The sequence below is a fragment of the Talpa europaea genome, assembly GCF_964194135.1.
Source record: "Talpa europaea genome assembly, chromosome: 10".
Taxonomy (NCBI): domain Eukaryota; kingdom Metazoa; phylum Chordata; class Mammalia; order Eulipotyphla; family Talpidae; genus Talpa; species Talpa europaea.
In genome coordinates this window covers 105,806,614-105,828,438 of record NC_140077.1, presented here as the reverse complement: position 1 = coordinate 105,828,438, position 21,825 = coordinate 105,806,614, and the positions used below count along the sequence as shown (strand labels likewise).

Sequence of the window (21,825 nt, the reverse complement as noted above, 5' to 3'; positions counted from 1 at the left end):
CACAGAATGTAGGACAATGCTTATCAGTATAACCAAGTGAATGTAATGGAAGAAATTTAGGCAATTCACTGAGCTGGGAAAACAATCTGAAAATGCTCACTGTGACCTGTGTGCACTTACACAAATGACAGGTGCAAACTGCAAAGTGAGAGAATAAACTGTGTACCAAATAATTTCCTAGGAATGATCCAGTCTGATGATTTTTCCACTCTCTTTGAAATGTTCCATTCCAACTTGCAGCCACCAAATGCGAATCTAATGAATATCTTTTTTAAAACGCATTTATACTGAATGATCAAACTTACAAACAGAACTGAACATTGCTACATGTGGTATCTCCAAGTAAGTCACAAATCATTCACCATAAGTTAGTCCAATAATGTGGAATAGTCCATCTAAATTTCTTTTAAGATGCCAAAATTAGAAATCTGCAGTAATATTTTTCTCCAGTTTATATTTCTTTAATATGAAAAAATTTTAATTAAAAGAAAATACATAGAGACAAAGTCCCAAAGGCAGAGTAAGGGGCAGGGGGAGTGGATATGGAGTTACTATGTAATGGGTGTAGAAATTGAGTGTTACGGGCCTCTCCAGTGGCGCAGCGGTTGAGCGCTGGGTTGCCAAGCTGCCCGCAGCCTCTGCAGCACCGGTTCGATCCCCGGCTGCTCCCCGGCCACCAGAGGAGGGTCCCACATGGCGCGCAGACCTCTCCTGCCGCCCGCTGCTCCCCTCAGCAGTGTCCTTCGGTCCTTCTGCCTGCTTTGCTCCCTGCTCTGGCTCTGGTGAATTCTCTCACCCTCCCGCGCTTCCTACTGTACCCAGTGCTTGTATAAGTGAATAAATAAATAAAACTTTAAAAAAAAAAAAATTGAGTGTTACAAGACGAAAAGGGTTCTGTAATGTTAATGGGGATGGCTATACAACAATATGAATGTACTAAATACCACTTAACTGTATACCTGAAAATGGATATGATAAATTCTATGCTATATATATTACCACAGTAAATAAAATTGGGGGGGGGGGGAAATGAGCTGATAATGGACCATCTAGAGGTGAAAAATCACATTAAAGAACTCAACACCTAACAATCTCCAGATATCCAGCAAAAGGGCAAATTATACTACCTAATTCAATAGTTCTCAAGTGTATCATTCTGTTATCAGAACATTAAAGCTAATAATTCAGTTAGTTTAAATATGGTTAAATGACTTGTATTTTTAAATTTGATGTTTAAAGAAGCAGGATTAGGTATCTGATGGGCATTGGCAAGACAAGGGCAGGAAGAAGGGACAGGTATCTACTCTCCTGAGGAGGCAGAGGCATAAGCACCTTACGTGATAAACTCGATACTGAGTTCAGGGTAGCAGGCAATCCGGAAGCAGGCCAACATGGCTGAGGCTAGGCAAAGCTGTGAAGCCCTGGCCTAGGTATTCACATCCCTGAATGTGTGGTTGATGCACTCACCCCTCAGATGTTGCTGGCACATAATCCTTCACATCTTTACTCAATTCTATAAAGAAACTACATCTTAGGATCATGTTTTATACCAGTTTTGGAAAGTTTATAACCTTTGAAACATGTATTTCACACAAGGAGATTCTTTAAATTCTTTTGAGAAACATCATTAAACATCATTATAATACTTTGCCTCAAAAAAATGGGATAAATGATTACTCTAGAGAGGATATAGGAAATCAGTCAGGAAGAGGGAGTATGGCAATCAGATTGATGCTCAATAAACACACAATTAATGAACTCCTTTGGCTAATCTCATTCATTTCTGTCTCAACGTGTCACATGCCTACTACCACTGTTCTCTCCCTTAATGCTACCCCACCCCACATGACCTTAATTATCTACTCTCTCTTCCACAACAAATATGTAACTATTTCCTAAACACAGCATTTAAATGAATCACAAAATAAGTAATAATAAAGGGGAACACAGTAATTTCGTTTAAAAATACAACCAGGGACTCCTTTTGGCACAGGGGTTGAAGTCTCAGCACTATCAAGCTATCACCAGCCACAGTGGCCTGAGTTCCATCCCCAGCCAGGGAGATGACCCACATGGCACAGCAGACCTCTCCTTTCTCACCCACTGCTCCCCTGAGCATTGTATTTCAGTAGATCTGCCTGTTCTGCTTCCCACTCTGTCCTGGTGAACCTCTTACACCCGCCCCCACATCCGCACCTCTGGTCTATACCCCAGTTCTTATATGCATGAATAACAATGAATCTTTAAAAAAAAATACAACCAGTTCTCTCTCTACCAAATAGTTTTTTAAATAAAATTTATTAAAATCAAGTTTTTGAAATTCTGTTACCTGGTTGATACAAAAAGTATTCCATAAAGTGTTTAATTATTTTGTGCTGAAATACTTAAATGAGCAAAGTGCAGGCACACAGGGATTTTTTTTTCCCCAGGACCCTCACGCAGATCAGTTTTTCTTATTCTCAACTTGCAGCTGGGAATCTCAAAAATCTACAAGTGATTAATAGGTAAGAATTATAGATTAGTTATCAAGTAAACACTCAAGATACTTATTTGACAGTGTATGGTCATGCCCATCTCTCTACTAATATATATATATATATATCTCTGGGCTGCTTTCATTCACACATGCATCCATGTATTCATTTAACAAATATTTATTCCATTCATATTAAATGCTCTTTATAACCTCTAAAGATGGCATCTTAATTCAAGCCACAAATCTCACTTCCTGTACTGTTCTCTAACATTATTTAAAGACAATTCAAACTTTTCTGAACAGGAAGATTAAGAGCATGAACCACAAAAAAAAAAAAAAAAAAAAAAAACCCTAGAGCCTGGTAATTACATTCAACCTGGTAAAATTCAATAAATGAAAAAAATAAACCATACATAAAAACACACCTGAAATCTAAGAAACTGCACTTAGGGTTTTTGTTGTATCTAATATTCAAAAAAAATATGCAATTTCCTAGCTGACTGCCATCTTCCACAAAAACTAAATGTCAATCTGCTACAAATTCTAAACACTGGCCTTCTTTCACATGCTAACACATTCCAAAGAAATCTAAAATTATGTTTAGGAGTGTGCAAGTTTGTGTGTAATACAAGTGAAAAACAGAAGGACTTGGAGTTTAATTCTAATATATTCACATTTTAATGTGAAAGAAAGGCAGAAGTAGCAAAGGGGAAGAAAGAAGGAAAAGGAATTATAAAAGTGCTGGTATAACCGCATTTACAAATTAAAAAAAAAAAAACATTCCTTATAGCAGCATCAAATTCTTTCATATCTCACTCTCGCAGCTAGCTATCAAACTCATGTTTACATCCAAAATAAATCAAATATGGAGTAGTAAAGCAAAATTAACTATTTTATGTTAACTGGGTCTATGTAAATTGTACTTTAAAGTGCTGTCATTTAGCATTTTAGCCAGAACAAAATTTCAATGATTACGTGTTGATACTGAGAATATTTATAACCAACATACTTCTGTATCTTCCTGTTGAGGGAGAAAAGGAGATGAATGACAGTAAAAAATAGAAATAAGTATTAACTAATCCAATTCCTAAACCAACATCAAATCTTTCCTAATACATTGAACACATAAGTTTTATAACTAAGTATATTTTAAACATAGAAAAAACAACTTTTTACAAACACTCAGGCATATTTACAATGTACTGATACAAGTGAATATGGTCTGCTAATAGTGTAATGGTGGTGCCCAGTAAAAAGGGGAGGTTTCAGGTTCCCTGCCGCACCCAAAGGAGGGTGGAGCTGAGCAGGGAGGAGAAGAAGATGGAGAGGAGACTGAGAAGGAAGGAAGCAGGATGGAGAGCAATGAGGAGACAGGAAGGAGGCACATGGAGCAGAGAGACATGTAAAGAAGCTGCACTTGGTTTCTGGTCGTGAACTGGTTGAAACAGATGTGGGTGGGAGCACGGGGGTGGGGGTGGTTAACAATGACAGCTTTTATCTTGATTTTGATCTTTTCCTCCCAGACTTGTCTGGCTGTTTCTGACCCTTTTCTATAGGCCCCCACCGGAAGGTGCTTTAGACTTGGGGCAGGCTTTTGGGCCTTGCTTTGGGCCAATCCTGTTTGGCAGGACATTTACCCACGAGGGGATGGGTAACTTTGGGTGCTTGATTTGGAAACTATATTCTTTGTCTTTTCTGTCTTTTCTTTTATATACTAATTGTATTAAAGTTCCTTTCTATTAAAGGTCTATATGTTTTGTCTTGATGCTGCAGATGGCAGATCCTATTTAGAGTGGGCAGGTTTGGGGTTCTGGGGTGCCCCTCTCCCTGCCCTGTAACAACAGTGCTTTCAGGTAATCAGAATCTAAAAATTATACTTTCAAAGGAACTAAACGAAGTTAAATGTAATGTAAAAGACAACAAGGTAAATGTTCCACTATTTCAAACATGCTTTAGATATAATTACAAGCCCAGTAAGAAGAAACACAAATCTGGTTTTGGTTGTTTGTTTTTACTACTAGAAAACAAATAGCTCAAAAAAAAATTCCAAAATCATGTATGAAAAGGTTCATGTAAGAAAACACTGAATAACATTTCATACTTAGGGGGAAAAAAATACCATTTCCATCTAGATTTGACAAACTCTAGGGAATAAAATTAGTTTTATATCCTGAAGGTCTCTACATAGATCAGATCAATTTTAGCATCATCTTATCATCATTGCCCAGTAAGGACCAAGAGCAACATGAGTTTTGATTTTGCAATCTCTGACCTTAGTCAAAGATTACTTAATTTTTACAAATTACAATACTTAGATTAGAAAGTAGCTATTCTCAAATTTTAGCTGAAGCTCTTCTAAAATAAAAATGAACCCTTCAATATCAGCCTATTAAATATTAATTAAACTAGACAGAGAAAACTTCTTTCAAAAGCATAGTTACTTTTCTAAGTAACTAGCACACTATAATTACAAAAGTAATACAGTAATTTTTCCCTTTTATTTACTAATGTATGACATTTTGATGATTGAAATCAAGCCTGATATGTTTGCAGACTTGAGGTATTACAGACATGGCCAGTCTTCAACCTACTCCTTGATCAGCAGAGGATGCCAACACATGGTCTGAAACAGAATGTGGGCATCTGGCAAAATGATTAAAATAAAGGGGAGGGGATGGGCTGGTGTAGTAACTGTTTCCAAACCAACTGGGGATGGTCACCAAAGTCATCATGCTAATTTTTTCACTACATTAATGATAACAAACATAAAAACAAAATAGAGATCTACTCACCTATGGTAACTGATAAGAAAGCTCTTACCAGCTTTCTGGCTGAAGTAGAATGCCATGGAAGCTTCCAATTCAAAAAGAACAGAATACGGATGCTAAGGAAAAGAGTAGGCAAGCTCAAGAGAGGAAAGGGGGAAAGGCAGTTCTATTTGCCATAAATAAAGGGAGAGAAAAGAAATCTTTGTGGAAATTTCCATCTTCCTCCATAAGATAAAAAAATAATAGAATGTTCCAATCAAATGACAATATACCCTGTGGGGCCAGAGAGCTGAGAAGCCAACTGAAAACATGCTCATTAGAGTGAAAATCTGACCTGCCTCTGGCAAATGTATTCTTAAAACTTTGTTCCATAGCAACTTTTCATGTCTTTAGATTTATAGAGGAAGGGATTTCCTCATCCATACCAATTAACTATATTTCCAGATAGAAATAAGAACTTAAATTATGCAGTAGTCCCAACAATTGGGACTGTGATGGGCTATGATTCAAAATTAAGAATATCTTAAAATCCCCTCCTAATAATAAGAACTGAAAAAAACAAAAAACCACCTATATAGGAATTAGAAAAAGTATGCAAATGTATCTGGACTTCCTGAGAACATGGTAATAACAGGAGTATGCGTACAGATCTCTAGGAGCTTGGACAAAATCGACTCAACTAGCACACTCACTTACTGAAAATCTTCCCTACAATATCAGACCCAAATTAGTATCCATTATCTTTTTCATTTAAATTATTAGACTTCTACCTCAGTGACTCAAGAGGAAAATAAAGTGAAACCATATATATAAACTCCTGGACTTCCAATTTCAAATCCAAAATCATTTCAGGAGACAAAGTAAACTGCACTGCTCTCGTAATTGTATAGCACCCAGGGGAGACTGTCAGAGGTCAGTACACAACACAAACCAAGGATACCAGCTTATCAATTTCATATCAACTTTAGCAGCAGATTTTATGTTCCTAGAAAATTGTACCTGAACATTTAGTAATCTTAAGATTCTAAAGATCTAATTGTAAAGAGTCAAAGAAAATTAGCATATAGAAGTCATATTGTAACAGGGTGGTGCCCAGGAAGAGAGGAGGTTCCAGGTTCTCTGTCCCACCCAAGTGCCTGTCAAGCTTTTTAATATGTAACAATCCTTTATTAGATACAGAATCAGCCCTATTTTACATAAAAGAACATTAGAGAATCAGAGGGGTAACTTACCCAAAGTTCATACAGGTATGGAACAAAGATTCACAAGCAAAGGGAAAGAGAGAAAGAAGGAAGGAAGAAAAAAGGATGGCTCAGAGAAACAAACACCAGAGCCTCCCTGGTGGCCAGGGGTTGAGTCTCGCCACTATCACCCTAAGACCTGAATTCCATCCCAGCCAAGGAGCTAACCCAGATATGGCACAGCAGGCCTCTCCTCTCTGGCTTGCAGCTCCCCTTAGCAGTGCATTTCAGTAAAGCCACCTTTTCTGCTCCCCACTGTCTTTGGTGAACACACACACACACACACACACACACACACACACACACCACCTCCGCTTATACCCCAGTTCTTCTACACACAAAAAAAGGAAACAAACACTACTGCACTAATATACAAAACCAGAGAATTTATAGAAAACGTCACAAAATAAATGATGCTTGGTAAATTATTAAATGACAAATATTCAAGGAAAAACAGACAAAAGTACAATTGTATTTAAAACCCTGTAATTATTCTGTTGTTATATGTATTGTGTACTTTAGCTCCAAAATATCAGATCTGGAGAAACTCCCTTTTAGCCATTCTGCTAATCAGATAAATATACATACACACACATGAACACACATCAAATTACCCTAAACCTAATTTAGTCATCTAAGCATAAGTTAGAATAAACTAAGACAAGACTGTGAAAAAGTACAACATATTTAAAATGGTAATTTATATTTGCAATCCAGGAGAATTTAGTATATATTCATTACATTTAAAATTCACTGTACAAATACATTATTACATCAGCCCCCTAGTGTTAAGGCAAGTATCTAGTAACACAAGCGTGAAAATCCATTTTAAGTACATGAACCTCAAAAAAAGCCAGTTTCCTTCCTCACACCTCAATTGAAAAAAAAAAATCCTAGTTCCTCAATTTGTCTGTAATGTTAGAGTAGAAAACCAGTTTCTTGTAAACCATTGATCTTCAGAAAGAAACAATCAATTGAAAACTACATATAAACAGCTATGATCAGATTGAGCTTTTTATTTGTATGTAAGTTTTAAGAAAGAGGGCAAGAAAAAAAGATGTGACTAAATGAAAAGGAGAATTACAAAGCTTGATCCACTAAAATGAAAGCCATAAGGGCTAAGTAAAAGAGAAATGTTTAAAAATGTAGGCAATCTGGGTTTCCAAAACCAGTTCAAACTCTAACCACCTAGCCTACCTAAAAATTGGAAGGGTTAAACTGGGTTATTTCTAAGATATCTACCAGCCAAAACAGGGAAAGAAATGCAAATAATTCAAAATAAAAGTCACATTAATGCTAGTTAAGAAGGGGTAAAGCTGTCAAGGACCAAAAATGAAAAACCAAAAGATAATCACCTCAAGGAAAATTTAGAAAAGTTGAGATTATTTTAATTAAAACCATATCCTACAAAAGAAATTCAACAAAATTACCAACAAAGAAAGTTTGATGATTTTTAATTATTTATATGTTAGAATTGGAAGATAATGTCACTTTCACCACAAGTAGAACTGAAGTATGATTCTTATTCTTATGTCTTAATTCAATCCATTCCATGTTAATGATTTGGCTTAAAATGATACATTTCAAGATGGACAATACCATACTAACCCACTAAAAGACTCTTGCCTGGTAACAGAAAAGTAAATATTTTGTTACACCAGAAATGTTAAATATTGCAGGTTAAGAAAATTTAGAACCACAATGAAACACCACTATAAATTTAGTAAAACAATAAAAATTAAAAACACTGACAATAGCTGGGTCCTCCCTGGTGGCCCAGGGGCTAAAATCTCAGCGCTATCAAGCTATCACCAGCCACAGCAGCATGAGTTCCATCCCCTGCCAGAGAGCTAGCCCACATGGCATAGCAGACCTCTCCTATCTCGCCTGCTGCTCCCCTCAGCAGTGTATCTCAGTAGATCCACCAGTTCTGCTCCCCACTCTGTCTCTAGTGCATTCTCTCACCCCTCACACCTCTAGCCTACACCCCAGTTCTTGTATGCATAAATAAAAATAAATTTAAAAAAAAACTGACAGTAGAAGTTGTTCAGCAATTTCTTAGATTTAAATACAATTGAGAAGCTAAGTAACCATTTTCTAAAATACTAATATGAGCACCTAATTTATATTAATAGTCATAGTGAGCAAGAGTGAAGTTCAAAGAACCTTATGTCAAAATCCCATTTTTCATGGTACTTGAGTATCTTTAACCTCTCCAATCTTGTGTTCTTGTTATAAAACAAGCTTAATAAAGGAGTTGTGTGGATTAGTGAGACGATCCTTGGGCAACACTCATGTTGGCTATATGTAATCAACAGACTCGTCAAATACCTGACTTATATCCAGGTTCACCCCTATTACAATGTAATTGGAGTACAAAACAAAGCATTAATTTCAATCTTTGTTCTGAAGCACTACTTGCATAATATGATGTAACAGTTCATGCACCACAGAATAAGATACCAGTGTCTAACAATATAAACTGGAAATATATTTGAAAGATGTTATGCTGAATTTTTTCACACCGAATGTAGAATTTGACTAAGTGAGGAATTTCCCTTAATGTCTCAAATATCTAAACTAAATAAATCAATGACAATAGTGCCTACAAATAAAAGTGAACCTTGAAATCTTTAGGTCAAAAGTTCCTCCCTGGACTGATAAAAATGTTCAAAACAGTAAAATTATAAAGCTTCTTGTCAATACAAATGGTATTTCTAGGAAGACTTAACATTCCATATAAATGACTGAAAACTTCTCACAACATTCCACAATTCTAAAAACTCAAAAAACATATTTAAATATCAAGATTTAAAACACTACCCCTACACATAAAATTTCCAGTAAATAAGTGTGTGTGTGTGTGTGTGTGTGTACTTGGTATAGGGTTGCTTTCTAACATGAAAATTGTTCACTGACTGTATATAAAATGTAAGAATTTAGGAAAGATGACAACTGTACAATCTGTATGCTAATGTGCAGTAGAATTATCTGTAATTATCTAAGGTACTCCTGGGCTGGTTATAACTGGCACACTGTAGCCAAAATTGCTACTAATTTTATTCACTGGTTATCAGATACCCAATGCTTTGTTACACCTTATAGTTTTAGCAGGACAGTAAATGGACTAAGATTACCTAAAAACTATCACTTTACAAACACCTACAAATATTAGTGAAATATAATAAAAATGTTTTCCAATGTAGAGCTGAGCTTGCAAGAAAAAAAGGGCAACTCCCCAAGGATCTAAAATGTAGGGTTTGAACTGCTATTACAATTGCTGAAGTACCACAGGAGGGAAAGCTAGTACCTCAGGAAGCTTGAATTTTAATGCCCCTATAAAAACAAGAAATAAAGTACACAAGATGGGGAACTAGAAATGAAATCTGAAAATACATAACTCCCAAAAGGGAAATAGTAGATGCCCCTTCCCAAAAAATCCATCCACTGGCACTGGGAAAACACAAGTAACTACCCTTTGGACTACTGATCTACAGAGCAAACAAAAATCTCCTCTGAGAAAATTAAGTTTAGGGATAGTCTTTGCATAGGTTTGTGACTTCGAATTCACAGTACTGGCATGAACTGGAAACCCCACACTGATTTAAAAAAAAAAAATTTAAGATGCCAGGTATAGCATCCTCCTGAGACTCCTAGCAAAGAAAACCAGTATGTTCAGTTTATAAACATTTTTTTGTAAAGATTTATTTATTTATTTATACAAGCACTGGGTACAGTCAGAAGCGCGGGAGGGTGAGAGAATTCACCAGAGCCAGAGCAGGGAGCAGAACAGGCAGAGTGACGAAGTACACTGCTGAGGGGAGCAGCGGGCGGCAGGAGAGGTCTGCACGCCAAGTGGGGCCCTCGCCGGCGGCCGGGGATCAAACTGGCACTGCAGAGGCTGCGGGCAGCTTCACAGCCCAGCGCTCAACCACTGCGCCACCAGGAGAGGCCCAATAAACATTTTTTAAGCACCTACTACATGGCAAGTATCCTTCCAGGAATGCAATGAATAAAATGGACAAAAACCTCCAGTCCTACTGTTGTAAGGCAGGGAGAGGAGCACCCCAGAACCCCCAAAACTACCCGTTCTAAGTAGTTTCTGCCATCAGCCACATCAAGACAAAACATACGCTAGTGCGTAACACTTTAATAGAGGGCCTCATGGTGACGCAGGGGGTTGAGCACAGCGCTGTGAGGCTGTCCGCAGCCTCTGCAATGCAGTTTCAATACCCTCCTCCACTAGCCAGGGAGATAATTCGCAAGGCAAGGCAGACCTCTCCTGTCTCGCCCACTGCTCCCCTCAGCAGTGTATTTCAGTCAATCTGCCTGTTCTGTTCCCCACTGTCTCTGGTGAATCCTCTCAACCCCCACATACCTCTGGCCTATACCCCAGCTCTTGTATGCGTAAATAAAATAAATCTTTAAAATAAATGATGAGTACCTAAACTAGTACTAAAGAACTAAGAACTAGAAATGTAGAAGAGGGAGAAGGTTGCAGAAATATTCAGTATTCCAAATCACATCCCAAATATCAACATTCAAATCAATGACTCAAACTTACAGGAAAGAATAAATCATAGTCAACACATTCTATTCAATACAGCAAAAAAGTCACAGTTCAAATTCAGTTCTATGAAAAAAGATCAAAATAGAAATGTATCAGGAAGAAAAATTCACCCATGGCACCCTTCACCTCATTCCAGATTAGGTGGTAATATACTAAGAAACCAAATATCACATTGTATTTCACTTTTATACTTGAATGACATTGTCCTACTAGATAACTCTCCAGACTCACTATTCAATTACATGATTGACAGATGCCTTAAACCACTACTATTTCACATTCAAGGTCTTTGCAATTATAAACCATATATAGTTCAGTGGTTAAAAGCTCAGAATATAGCAGCAGTCTGTTCTGCTATAACATCTTTGCCTTGAAACACCTCCTACTGATTGTTAAGAAGTAGAATAATACAGGAACAGTGTGGAAGTGAGGTTGGTTCATTTACTGTTTCTTCCAACAAAATGAAAGAGAAATTCCTAGCAACATATAAAGATCTTAAGTCAGAATATTTACAGAATTGCTTTCCTTTAATGCAAATAGTGCCTGGATTAATGACTGCAAGAACTGCTGTGCATTAAACGTGATAATTTGCAAGTACAGATTAAGAAACTGCAGAGATATTCCCCCCTATATTAAAATAACGAATAAGTAAAAAAAGCTACACCATGTATCAGATGCTAGTACTAACAAATGTTCTCCATCAGAAGCTATGCTACCAGGCCTACTCCTCAAAGAAGAAGCAAAAGTCCAGAAATCAGTACTACAAAAGTGAATGTGATGCTAAAGTGGAAATACCTGAAGAAATTTCTCCTTGTGAGCATTTTCATTAGAATCATTGTTCATTTTGTTAATATTCTGGTTACAAAGTTCCAGAGGTTTTCAGTGGTCCATTCTAGTCTTACTCCCCTCCTGCCCCCCACCATAGGCCTTGCTATCTTCAACTTTTGCAGAAAACAGAACATTCAGCAGAAATACCAATACCTATCTGATTGTGGCAAGTATAGGAATTTAAGTAATACACACAAACAAAACTGGCAAACTTAGTTACTGTGATACCTGTAACTCAAAACTATTAACTTTATCTCAAAAACACACAAATTATCTATACTGTTCCCACAACTCCACTACCTCTTACCATAGCTGAAAATTAAAAATTACCCATCAAAAAAAAAAAAGCTTGAAAAGATTAAGAAGTGTAAATCCACCAAATGTTTCAGTAAGCCAGCAAAATAACCCCCTCTCACGTCTGCCTACAGGCACTGTCTTCGGCAGCCACTGATAAGGAAAATATTTTGAAATGCTTTGATGCTGTGTCTCCTTGATATCTATTAATTTCATAGCAGCTAAATCTAAGAAAATGATATAATAATCATTTCAATATACCTTTATATAATTTTGTTCAACAATTAATATTTTTCTCTATTTTAGAAACCAATGAGCCTTTTTAAATAGAAGCCTACTTTAATTCTAGAAAAGACAGGATTTCTCTTTTTAATTTTCATGTGTTAACTTTAAATCAAAACTTTCTTAAATGCTTTGTGTTTTATACATTTATTTACATACTTATTAGCTCTGAGATATTATGATTATTTCATTCAAGATACTGAAGCCCAAAGATCATAAAGATTAGATTCAATTAGATATTTCATTTATCTATATTACTTTATGAGAAAGATATTTTCACTATAAACAACAAAATCCAACAACTCATCAGAGGTCTAATTATTTAAAACTCCCACAGGTTCAAGAAATTTACTATAGTTTATATACAAAAATACCACACCAATGAAGTCATTACTCACTGAACAAAGATCTTGTTAGGCAAGAAAAAAATCATTTTCATTTCTCAAGCAACAAATTTATATCTAGCAAAACATAATTGGGACCTCATCAATTTTTCATTTTCTATAATAGAGAAAATCCAGCCCCTCACTTGTCTTTAAAACTCATTTTTAAAAAACTAATTACTAAAAGACTGAAGGTGTAAGTCGAATCAAGGGAAGTGAGAAATAAATACAAAGCCCCACATGCAAAAGAGACAATAAAACCTAGAAAATGAACATCTGATATTTACTTAACCTTAGAAGTCACTTGGTGTCCAATTTCCTACCCAAAGTAAGAATCCATTCTACAAAATAGCCAATATGCAATCTTCTAAAACCTCCAGCAACAAGAAATTCATTACCTTAGACAAAACCAATAAAACCTTTGAGGAATCAAAAAAGATATGCACACAAAAAGATTTTTAAAAGGTAAAACTAGGTGTCTTGTATAAAATAATTGAGAATTTGTATATTCTCGATAGCCTTTTTTTTTAACTGTTTCCTTTCTTATTTTGTTTTTTACCTTGAATTTTGTCCCAATAATACTTAAAACAAAGATTCACTAGATATCTACAAACAAGAAGGTTTCTGAATATATATTCCTTAGATGAAAGCCAATAAAGATAACTAGAATAAAAGGAAAAAAACTAGAATAAAAGGAAAAATGAATGCTGCTGGACATGTATCTTCTTAAATTCAAAAAATAATAGAAATATGTGTTAAGATTTTAACATAGCTTTTGCAGAAAGAATAACAGAAACTATGTTTCCTAATAAAAAGATTAACACAGTTCCACTTAATTGAATAAACACTTGCTATATCAAGCACTGTACAAGTTCTGACAGTATAAAAAACAAGTATTGTTTATCTAGGTAGTTTAAAACAAAATTGTATTATGGACATCTTTCTTTCATGCACACAAAAACTTTTAAATGTTTAAAATAAGATGTTTGATTAAATATACCCCCAATAGCTACCTTGGTCAATATGAGAAAACTTAGTTTCTTTTGCTATTAATTCACACCCAAAAAATTATTTTTTCAGTTCCCAAATGATTTCTCTTAAAATGAACCAATTCCAAAGGGAACAAGACTATACCAGCAGGAGACGAAATCATCAATTCTATCACTTCTACAAACCTATAAAGTTTTTAAAACTCACCAATTCTTGCAAATTTCTTTTAATTAACAATATAACAATATCTACTCATGAGCTATATAAATGTTCCTATACTTGGAACCATTTATTCCTCTTCTGGAAATTTCAACACACAAAGATGCCTTCAGAGTATTTTAATAACAAAATAAAATTTACTAAAAAGTAACATCTCATATACTAAAAATTACAAAACATTAAGAAATTAAAGACAACCCAAATAAATAGACATTCCACATTCATGGGTTGAAAGCTCAACACCTCTCCCATCAAAATCAATAGATTAACAGAAATCATACCTTTAGTTTACAAAAATTAAATCAAAATAGGTCTTAATAGAAGACCTAAAACTATAAAACCTCTTCAACACAGAACGTAAATATTTTCAATTAAATTGATAATGCCTGCACAATCCCGTAAAAATCTTTATAAAAACCAAGTGAATTTTATGGTTTATGGTAAATTATAACTCTATAAAGGTGTTTAAAAATAAGTCACCCCTGAAAAATGGTGATGGCTATTAAATGAATTTCAAAAGATGAACTATATAGTATGGTGCAGAACCAATTAGGTCAGTAATGGCTATGCAAAAATTATATGGCTGGAATATGATGACTATATCTAAAATTACAAATACTGAAATAATAGCAAATAGTTAAAATAGCACTTGTACCACACATTATCTTAAGGTATTTATTCACTTAATTCTCACTACTACGTAAGGTACAAAAACTAGAGCAACATCAAAAAAGTTAGGATCAAGAATGATTTTTTTTTCTCTCTACACAAATGAATATCATTAACATTACTAATATATTATTATGCATTTGTAGAGATGAATACCTGACATCACCAGTTGACTATGCAGCATCCAATTCACCTTTTCACTTTCTTACCCATCTTTTTATGTATCTACCACTCCTCATACAAAGATGTCTGAGAAAACTGTCCCTATTTTTAGGTTATAACATCAAGTACCAATCACAACATTTCAACAGTCACAGTTTTCAGTTTAGTGGACTCTTGTTAGAATTGTTAGGACAGAGAGGTTCTCTCTCCCAAGAGATGTGAATAAGAATATATATGGCCCCAAATGCCACTGGAAGTCACACTACAACCATGAGGAAAACATCAACAAATTGAAGTTCACATCATAGAAAAAGAAATCTTTACCATTATTTTGTTACTAAAAGTCTTACCCTACTTTGGACTTCCAAATAAGTGAGTCTTTTTATTGCATTTAAACTAGTTCAAGTTTTCTATTCAACATGAAATACAAATTGAACTGGGGGAAGTCCATTAACAAGCATGTCTCTAAAATGAAGTACTCTTGGGCCTCCCCGGTGGCGCAGCGGTTGAGCGCTGGGTTGGGAAGCTGCCTGTGGCCTCTGCAGCGCCGGGTCGATCCCCGGCTGCTCCCCGGCCACCGAAGGAGGGTCCCACATGGCGCGCAGACCGCTCTGGCTCTGGTGAATTCTCTCACCCTCCCACGCTTCTGACTGTACCCACTGCTTGTATAAATAAATAAATAAATAAATAAATAAATCTTTTAAAAAAAAAAGTGTTAAAATGAAGTACTCTTAACCCTTAAATTTCTGAAAGCAGATAACAAGAAAGAAATAATTCTAGATATATACATCAGAATAAAAAGCATGCTGAATGATTATCGTCATTCATGTAATCATTCATGAAAGATTAAAATCACAGTAACTACCTGTGATTTTATGTGTCCCATATTGTATTATTTTTTTATTTTTACTTGGTATTTTAAAATGTCTTTTTAAATCTAGATTTGAATTCTTCCTGAAAGATCAAAAGACATGACACCATTGGATCCACGTTATTGCAGGACAATAATCAACTAGACAGGAATAGCCACTGCCCATTTACGTTTACAAGCACACTCTCCACGCAGTCAGTACAAATAGCTTTTGTGCGATCTCCTCAGCTCCTGTACTAGGAGTTTGCACAATTAATTTTTAGCAGGACCTATGTATCAAACACTATATAACAAGTAATGAAAATTTATCTTTTAGCTTTAGCATTTTAATTAAAACCAGTTACCTTTTAAACAAAAAAAAGTTTCATTAATACATATATTTATCACCAGTCCATGGTAAACACTATTCCAGTGTTTAATAGCATTGAATACCTCTAAATAACTGATGGAAGCCTTAAACTTAGCATCAAGTGCCCGAAAATGTCAACACGTTAATTATTTTGGGTCCAAGAATGTGACAAATTACCTTAGCACAGATGAAGACAAAATAAAATGATTGTAAATTGCAACAAGAAATATGTAAAAGTTGAAAGTTTGAAACACTTGCATATACAGCTGTATTATTATTCAAAACTGAACTATAAAACAGATTTGCAAGAGAAATTATAGGAAGGGTGGAATTCATAACAGAGAAAGGTCAAACTACATTAGCAAAGCAAGGAAAGACCTCCTGAGTTATATGGTGGCTTTACCAATTACTATTTTGGACACAACTCTGGGACAAGGGGAACTTAATTTTAATAGTATAAACTTCATTGTTTAAAGTAGTTGATACGTAATCAGTAACAAAAAGAATCAAAACAATGCATAGGGTCAGAAAAGTCATAATGCATTTTTTCTGTTTTTCAAACATAAAACAGTCATGACTTTTCCAACAGCCCAATATTTTAATCAAATGCCTAAAAAAAAAAAAATAGGAGGAAGTTATGACTGCTACAAATAATGAACTGATGAAAATCTACTGCACAGGATAAAGGGGGAGCACACCTGAGGATTAAGTGACAACACACTAGTTCCTTAAGTCAGATGGAAGGTTCACAGGACTGATATTTTTGTAAGATTTCACTGCTCACACAAGTCACATATTCTTTAGTCTGTATCCTATTTTGCACAGTTTAAAACCCTGCATACAGAGTGTGGAGGATTTCTGGGTTAAGGAGAATTTATGGCTTCTACGGCTTTGATGGAACCTCAGATGCAAGGCCTTCTGGCCAAGCGTCCATGATTTCATATTGTTGGAGCAATGATTTTATCCCCAGGTGTTGCAGCTTTCTGGAAATCTGCTAAGGCTGAACCAAGAAAGAAGGCACACACTGATTTTTACAGAAATTATGATTTCCTGAAAGATTTGGTGGAAATAAGAAAGGTTAGTGTTTTTCATAATGCTGTGATTTTGGTACGAAAGGATTTCTTTGCCTTGACTTCCATCGAAGTTTATCACTGACATGTGTTCCTAACGGTGAATGTTTGGGCTAAGGAACAGTTTCTCTTGGTAATAATAAATACTGTAGGTTTAAAAATGTCTTCATTAACCCAATATACTACCTCTTAAAAAAACTTTATTATCAAGTTTCTGCATCCACATTTTGAGTGAGATAAAACTGACCAAATGACCTGGAAAACGTTTTTCAATTTCTGTCTTTTTTAAGCAGTTCTTTGAAAGTTATCTGAGTGTTAAATAAAAAGAAATAAAATCTACTGATGGAAGTTGCACCATTAATATTTAGTGGAACCAAGAATTTTTGTGTCCTTACATAGGGGAAAGCTATGCCTAAACTATAAATACCTGCTTAGGGAGGCAAACAATTCTACACCAATTCAAAAAAAATGATGTAATCCTGGAAAGACTGATATTCTAAGAACCACCCAATTGTAGGCAATCTACTTAACCTTCCACTGTCTCTGTTTCCTCATCTATAAAATGAGATATATGTATGTTATTGAGAGAAGAATTAAAAACGTGTAAAGCATCTAGCCCACTGCTAGACAGTAGTAGCTAATAGATACTAGTAATTTTTCTAACATCACTTACCAGTTAATATAATTTCCAGGACCTCCCTGGTGGCGCAAGGGGTTACGATGCAACCTATGAAGCTATCCACAGCCACTACAGCATGAGTTCAATTCCAGGCCAGGGAGCTACCCAAATGGCACAGCAGACCTCTCCTGACTCGCCCGCTGCTCCCCTCAGCAGTGTATTTCAGTCAATCTGCCTGTTCTGTTCCCCACTCTGTCTCTGGTGAATCCTTTCTCCCGCCACACCTCTGGCCTGTGGCCCAGTTCTTATATGCATAAATAAATAAATCTTTAAAATATATATATAATTTCCTTCTTTCAGTAGAATTAAGACTAAGGCAAGACCCCAGATATTCGCAAAGGAGCATGGGAAGTAATGGAAAGAGAGTAACTAATCTATTCCTCTTTACACATCAGAAACGAAATAAGGAAGAGCAGGTGGTGTAAATGAACAGATTTCCCTGTCCTTAAACCACACAACCATTACCCTGAAAACATGCAGCTGTGAATGACTTGACCAATAACCTTAAAATTTCTACCAGGCATACGGCTCCAGGTAGCATATAAGCAAACTACTACTATAGAATTTGGTTTTTTCTTAACAATAGAATACAAGAGGGGCCTCCCCGGTGGCGCAGCAGTTGAGCGCTGGATGATAGAGACCAGAGCTCATTATACTTTCTTTATCTTTGTGTATATTTGAACATTTCCTCAAAAAACATGTGTTATATGTGTATTTGTAGGTGTTTATATATAACGTCCCAAAACACAAAACTGGCAGAGAAATAACCTATTGTTGAAAGTTTCATCCTTCAAAAGCAAGTGAAATTCATCTAGCTACTTTCTCACTATATAAGCTGTATATATCTTTTAGATACATCTGCAGGTGACCAGAATATTTATAAAGGTCTAGTGAAAGAAATAATGAGCTGTCTTGGAACAAAACAAGCTTACACTTGAAAATTTAGAGGCAAAGGAGAAGGGGTACTACACAGTTATTACAACTACTGCCATCTTACTTGTTCCCATGTGTTATTGTCTCCATCAGGTGAGCAGGTGAGCCAAATTTAGCTTTTACTCTTAGAGTTGATGAGCAAGAGGTTAGAATAAATAAATCTAAAACGTTCCCATTAGAAATGATTGCTATTTCAGGCCTCTCTGGTGGCACAAGGGGTTAATCACCGCACTATGAAGCAATCCGCAGCCTCAGCAGCAGGAGCTCAATCCCCAGCCCACCAGGGAGCAACCCACATGGCACAGCAGACCTCTCCTGTCTCACCCGCTGCTCCCCTCAGCAGTGTATTTCAGTAGATCTGCCTGTTCTGTTCCCCGCTCTCTCTGGTGAATCCTCTCACCCCCCCGCATCTCTGGCTTGTACCTCAGCTCTTGTATGCATAAATAAATAAATCTTTAAAAAAAAAAAAAAAAAAGGCCTCCCCCAGTGGCGCAGAGGTTGAGCGCTGGGTTGCGAAGCTGCCCGCAGCCTCTGCAGCGCCGGTTTGATCCCCGGCTGCTCCCCGGCCACCGGAGGAGGGTCCCCCATGGCGCACAGACCTCCCCTGCCGCCCGCTGCTCCCCTCAGCAGTGTACTTCGGTCCTTCTGCCTGCTCTGCTCCCCGCTCTGGTGAATTCTCTCACCCTCCCGCGCTTCTGACTGTACCCAGTGCATGTATAAATAAATAAATAAATAAATAAATAAATAAATCTTTTAAAAAAAATGATAGCTATTTCAAAGAATGTAACTGAAAAAAAGGAAAGTACTGCATATCCATCTTTTAAAAACAATATTCACAGCCCATCGTAGTATAACCAGCAACTTCCAGTGACCAAATATACTTTCCTTCAAGACAAAATATAGACATATCTGCCACAATCCTCCTTTCAAAATGCCCTTCAATTTTCACATGTAACCCTAAAGTCATTCCAAAATTTAACTTTTGATACTTATATCTAAAAACTCGTCAAAATTAAAAATAAATACTGACTGTGCAAATTCCTCTTTCATCAGTCCTATGAACAAGAACTGTGTTCAAAACTTAGATCAGACTCAAAAGAGTAGGCAGGACTACCCATGCACGTTACTTCTCAAGTACAATAAAAGGCCAGGAGAACTTTTTTTAAATGTTAAAGAGAAATGCAAAGTTCGCAATACATTCCAAGGGAGAGAAAAGTTTTTCTAGAATAAAAAACCCCTCCACTGGAACTCCCCAAAATACACCCATGGCAACAACAATTTCCTTCCTTAGCACAAGAGAGCTATTCACTTTCACAAAACCTGGAGCGTGTAAGTTTACATAATGCCATTAAACTGAAACATACACGAAATCGCTTCATGTAGGTCAGCGGAATTTCGTGTTTCTATCCATGGAAAAAGCCATCATCACACAGTCTGAGGAAAGCATCTGGCTCCAGCTTCAATGTCTAGTGCCCCAACCCGGTGAGAATAAATGCTGATAAAATTATCTACTTACCAGGTTAAAGACAGTTTCCACGATGTCCCTGTTGGATACTTCTCCAACTTCCACCAGCCCGGTCAACACGGCGAATTTCATTCGAATGCCCCTGATGGGGAGTCCTGGTTTCAGGGACAGTGCACCCCCTTCTGCAAGGGTTTCTTCTGCTTTCCCTCCACCTCCCCCGTCATCACCTGTTGGTGGCGGGGAAGGGACATTCTTGTTTTCGCTAGCCATTGCCAGCTCGGGAGGAAGGACAGCTCGGAGTCGCTCCGGGACAGCAGCCGCTGCACGGGCACCGAGCACACCTCCGGCCACGCACCACGAAGGTCACTTCCAAGTTGTGGAGACACCCCAAAAGCGGTTGCTGTGGAAAGTCCTTGGCGTCGCCCTCTTCCTCGTGGAGAACACTTGTCCAATCTCTCTCCCCGAGGCTGACAACAACGCCAAACCCTATTGGAAGATTAGATCGATGTTAAATAGGTTAGGTTTGCTGGGGGGTGGGGGGGTGGAGGCTGAGGGGCGCGGGGAGCAGTTACTGTCCGTCAAGTGAGTTCCCGAGGGCTCCCGACGCCCCGCGACCCGCTCTCCCGGGCTCGGAGGCCGGCTCGGCGCGGCGGGCTCGAGGGCCCGGGCGCAGGTCCCTCCCCCCCCACGGGCGCAGGTTCCCGGCGCGCGGCCGCCTCGCCTCGCAGGTGCGCGGGGAGCGCGGCCGCGGGCGGCCGGGGAGGGGTCGGGAAGGGAGGGCCCGAGCTCGCGGGGCGGCAGAAGGCGCCCCTCACCCGGCCCCTCGGGCGTCCTCACCCCGCCGGGGAGCCGCGCGACGGCGGCGGAGATCCAGGGCAGGAAAAGGCGGGGGCAGGGGGCGGCGATTGCTCTCGGCGCGCGGCCCAGGGGGAGGAGTGCCGCGGCCCCGGGCACCTGAGGCTCGACGGGCGCGCAGGGAAGGTGTGTGGGGCGGCGGGAGGCGGGAGGCGGGCGCGGGGGGCGGGGGGCGGTCCGTGCACCTGGCCGCAGCCGCCCCGTTTCCCCGGCCGGGGCCCCCCGCGGCGCTCAGCCGCTGCGCGCACGGGCCCCGGGGACGCCGCGGCCGAGGCGACCGCCGCCGGGGAGGATGCTCCCGCCCCCGCCCGCCCCGCCGCGGCTCGCGCGGCGCCCCGGGTGCCCACGGAAGCCGCTCCCCGCCGCCATGACAGCCCGAGGGCCCCGGTGCGCGTGCGCGGGGCGCGGGGCGGGCGGGCGCGCAGGCGGAGGCCCCGCGCGGGGTGGGGGCGCGCGGGCGGCCCCGGGGGCCCGGGCGGCGCCAGGTGCGGCCCGGCGGGGCGCGCGCCTCCTTCCCCGCCCGCCGCCCCCACCTGGGAAGGCGCTGCGGCCCGAGCCGAGGCGGCGGCGCTGACGCTCCTGCTGTTGTCAAGTTACGGGAGGGCCTCTCGGCCGCCCGCCCGCGTTGCCAAGGTGTCTTCTGGGCTCGGAGGAGGACACCTGAGGGACCGCCACGCGCCGGAGGCGGCCGCGCGCGAGCCGACGGGGCTGGGGGGAGCCG

The 21,825-nt window shown here is 38.8% G+C and overlaps 1 protein-coding gene across 3 annotated transcripts in view; it reads right to left on the bottom strand.

The window, feature by feature from the left end:
- The window catches only part of LRBA (LPS responsive beige-like anchor protein), a gene marked incomplete at both ends in the record, with an annotated part of 477,161 nt that extends 456,642 nt beyond the window's left edge, over positions 1-20,519 (bottom strand). For all 3 annotated transcript variants that reach the window (XM_084246225.1, XM_084246226.1, XM_084246227.1), the window contains one exon: positions 20,301-20,519. In XM_084246225.1, coding sequence (XP_084102351.1) covers positions 20,301-20,519 — 219 coding nt within the window. The remainder of the gene's footprint in view (positions 1-20,300) is intronic.
- Positions 20,520-21,825: the final 1,306 nt, after the last annotated feature.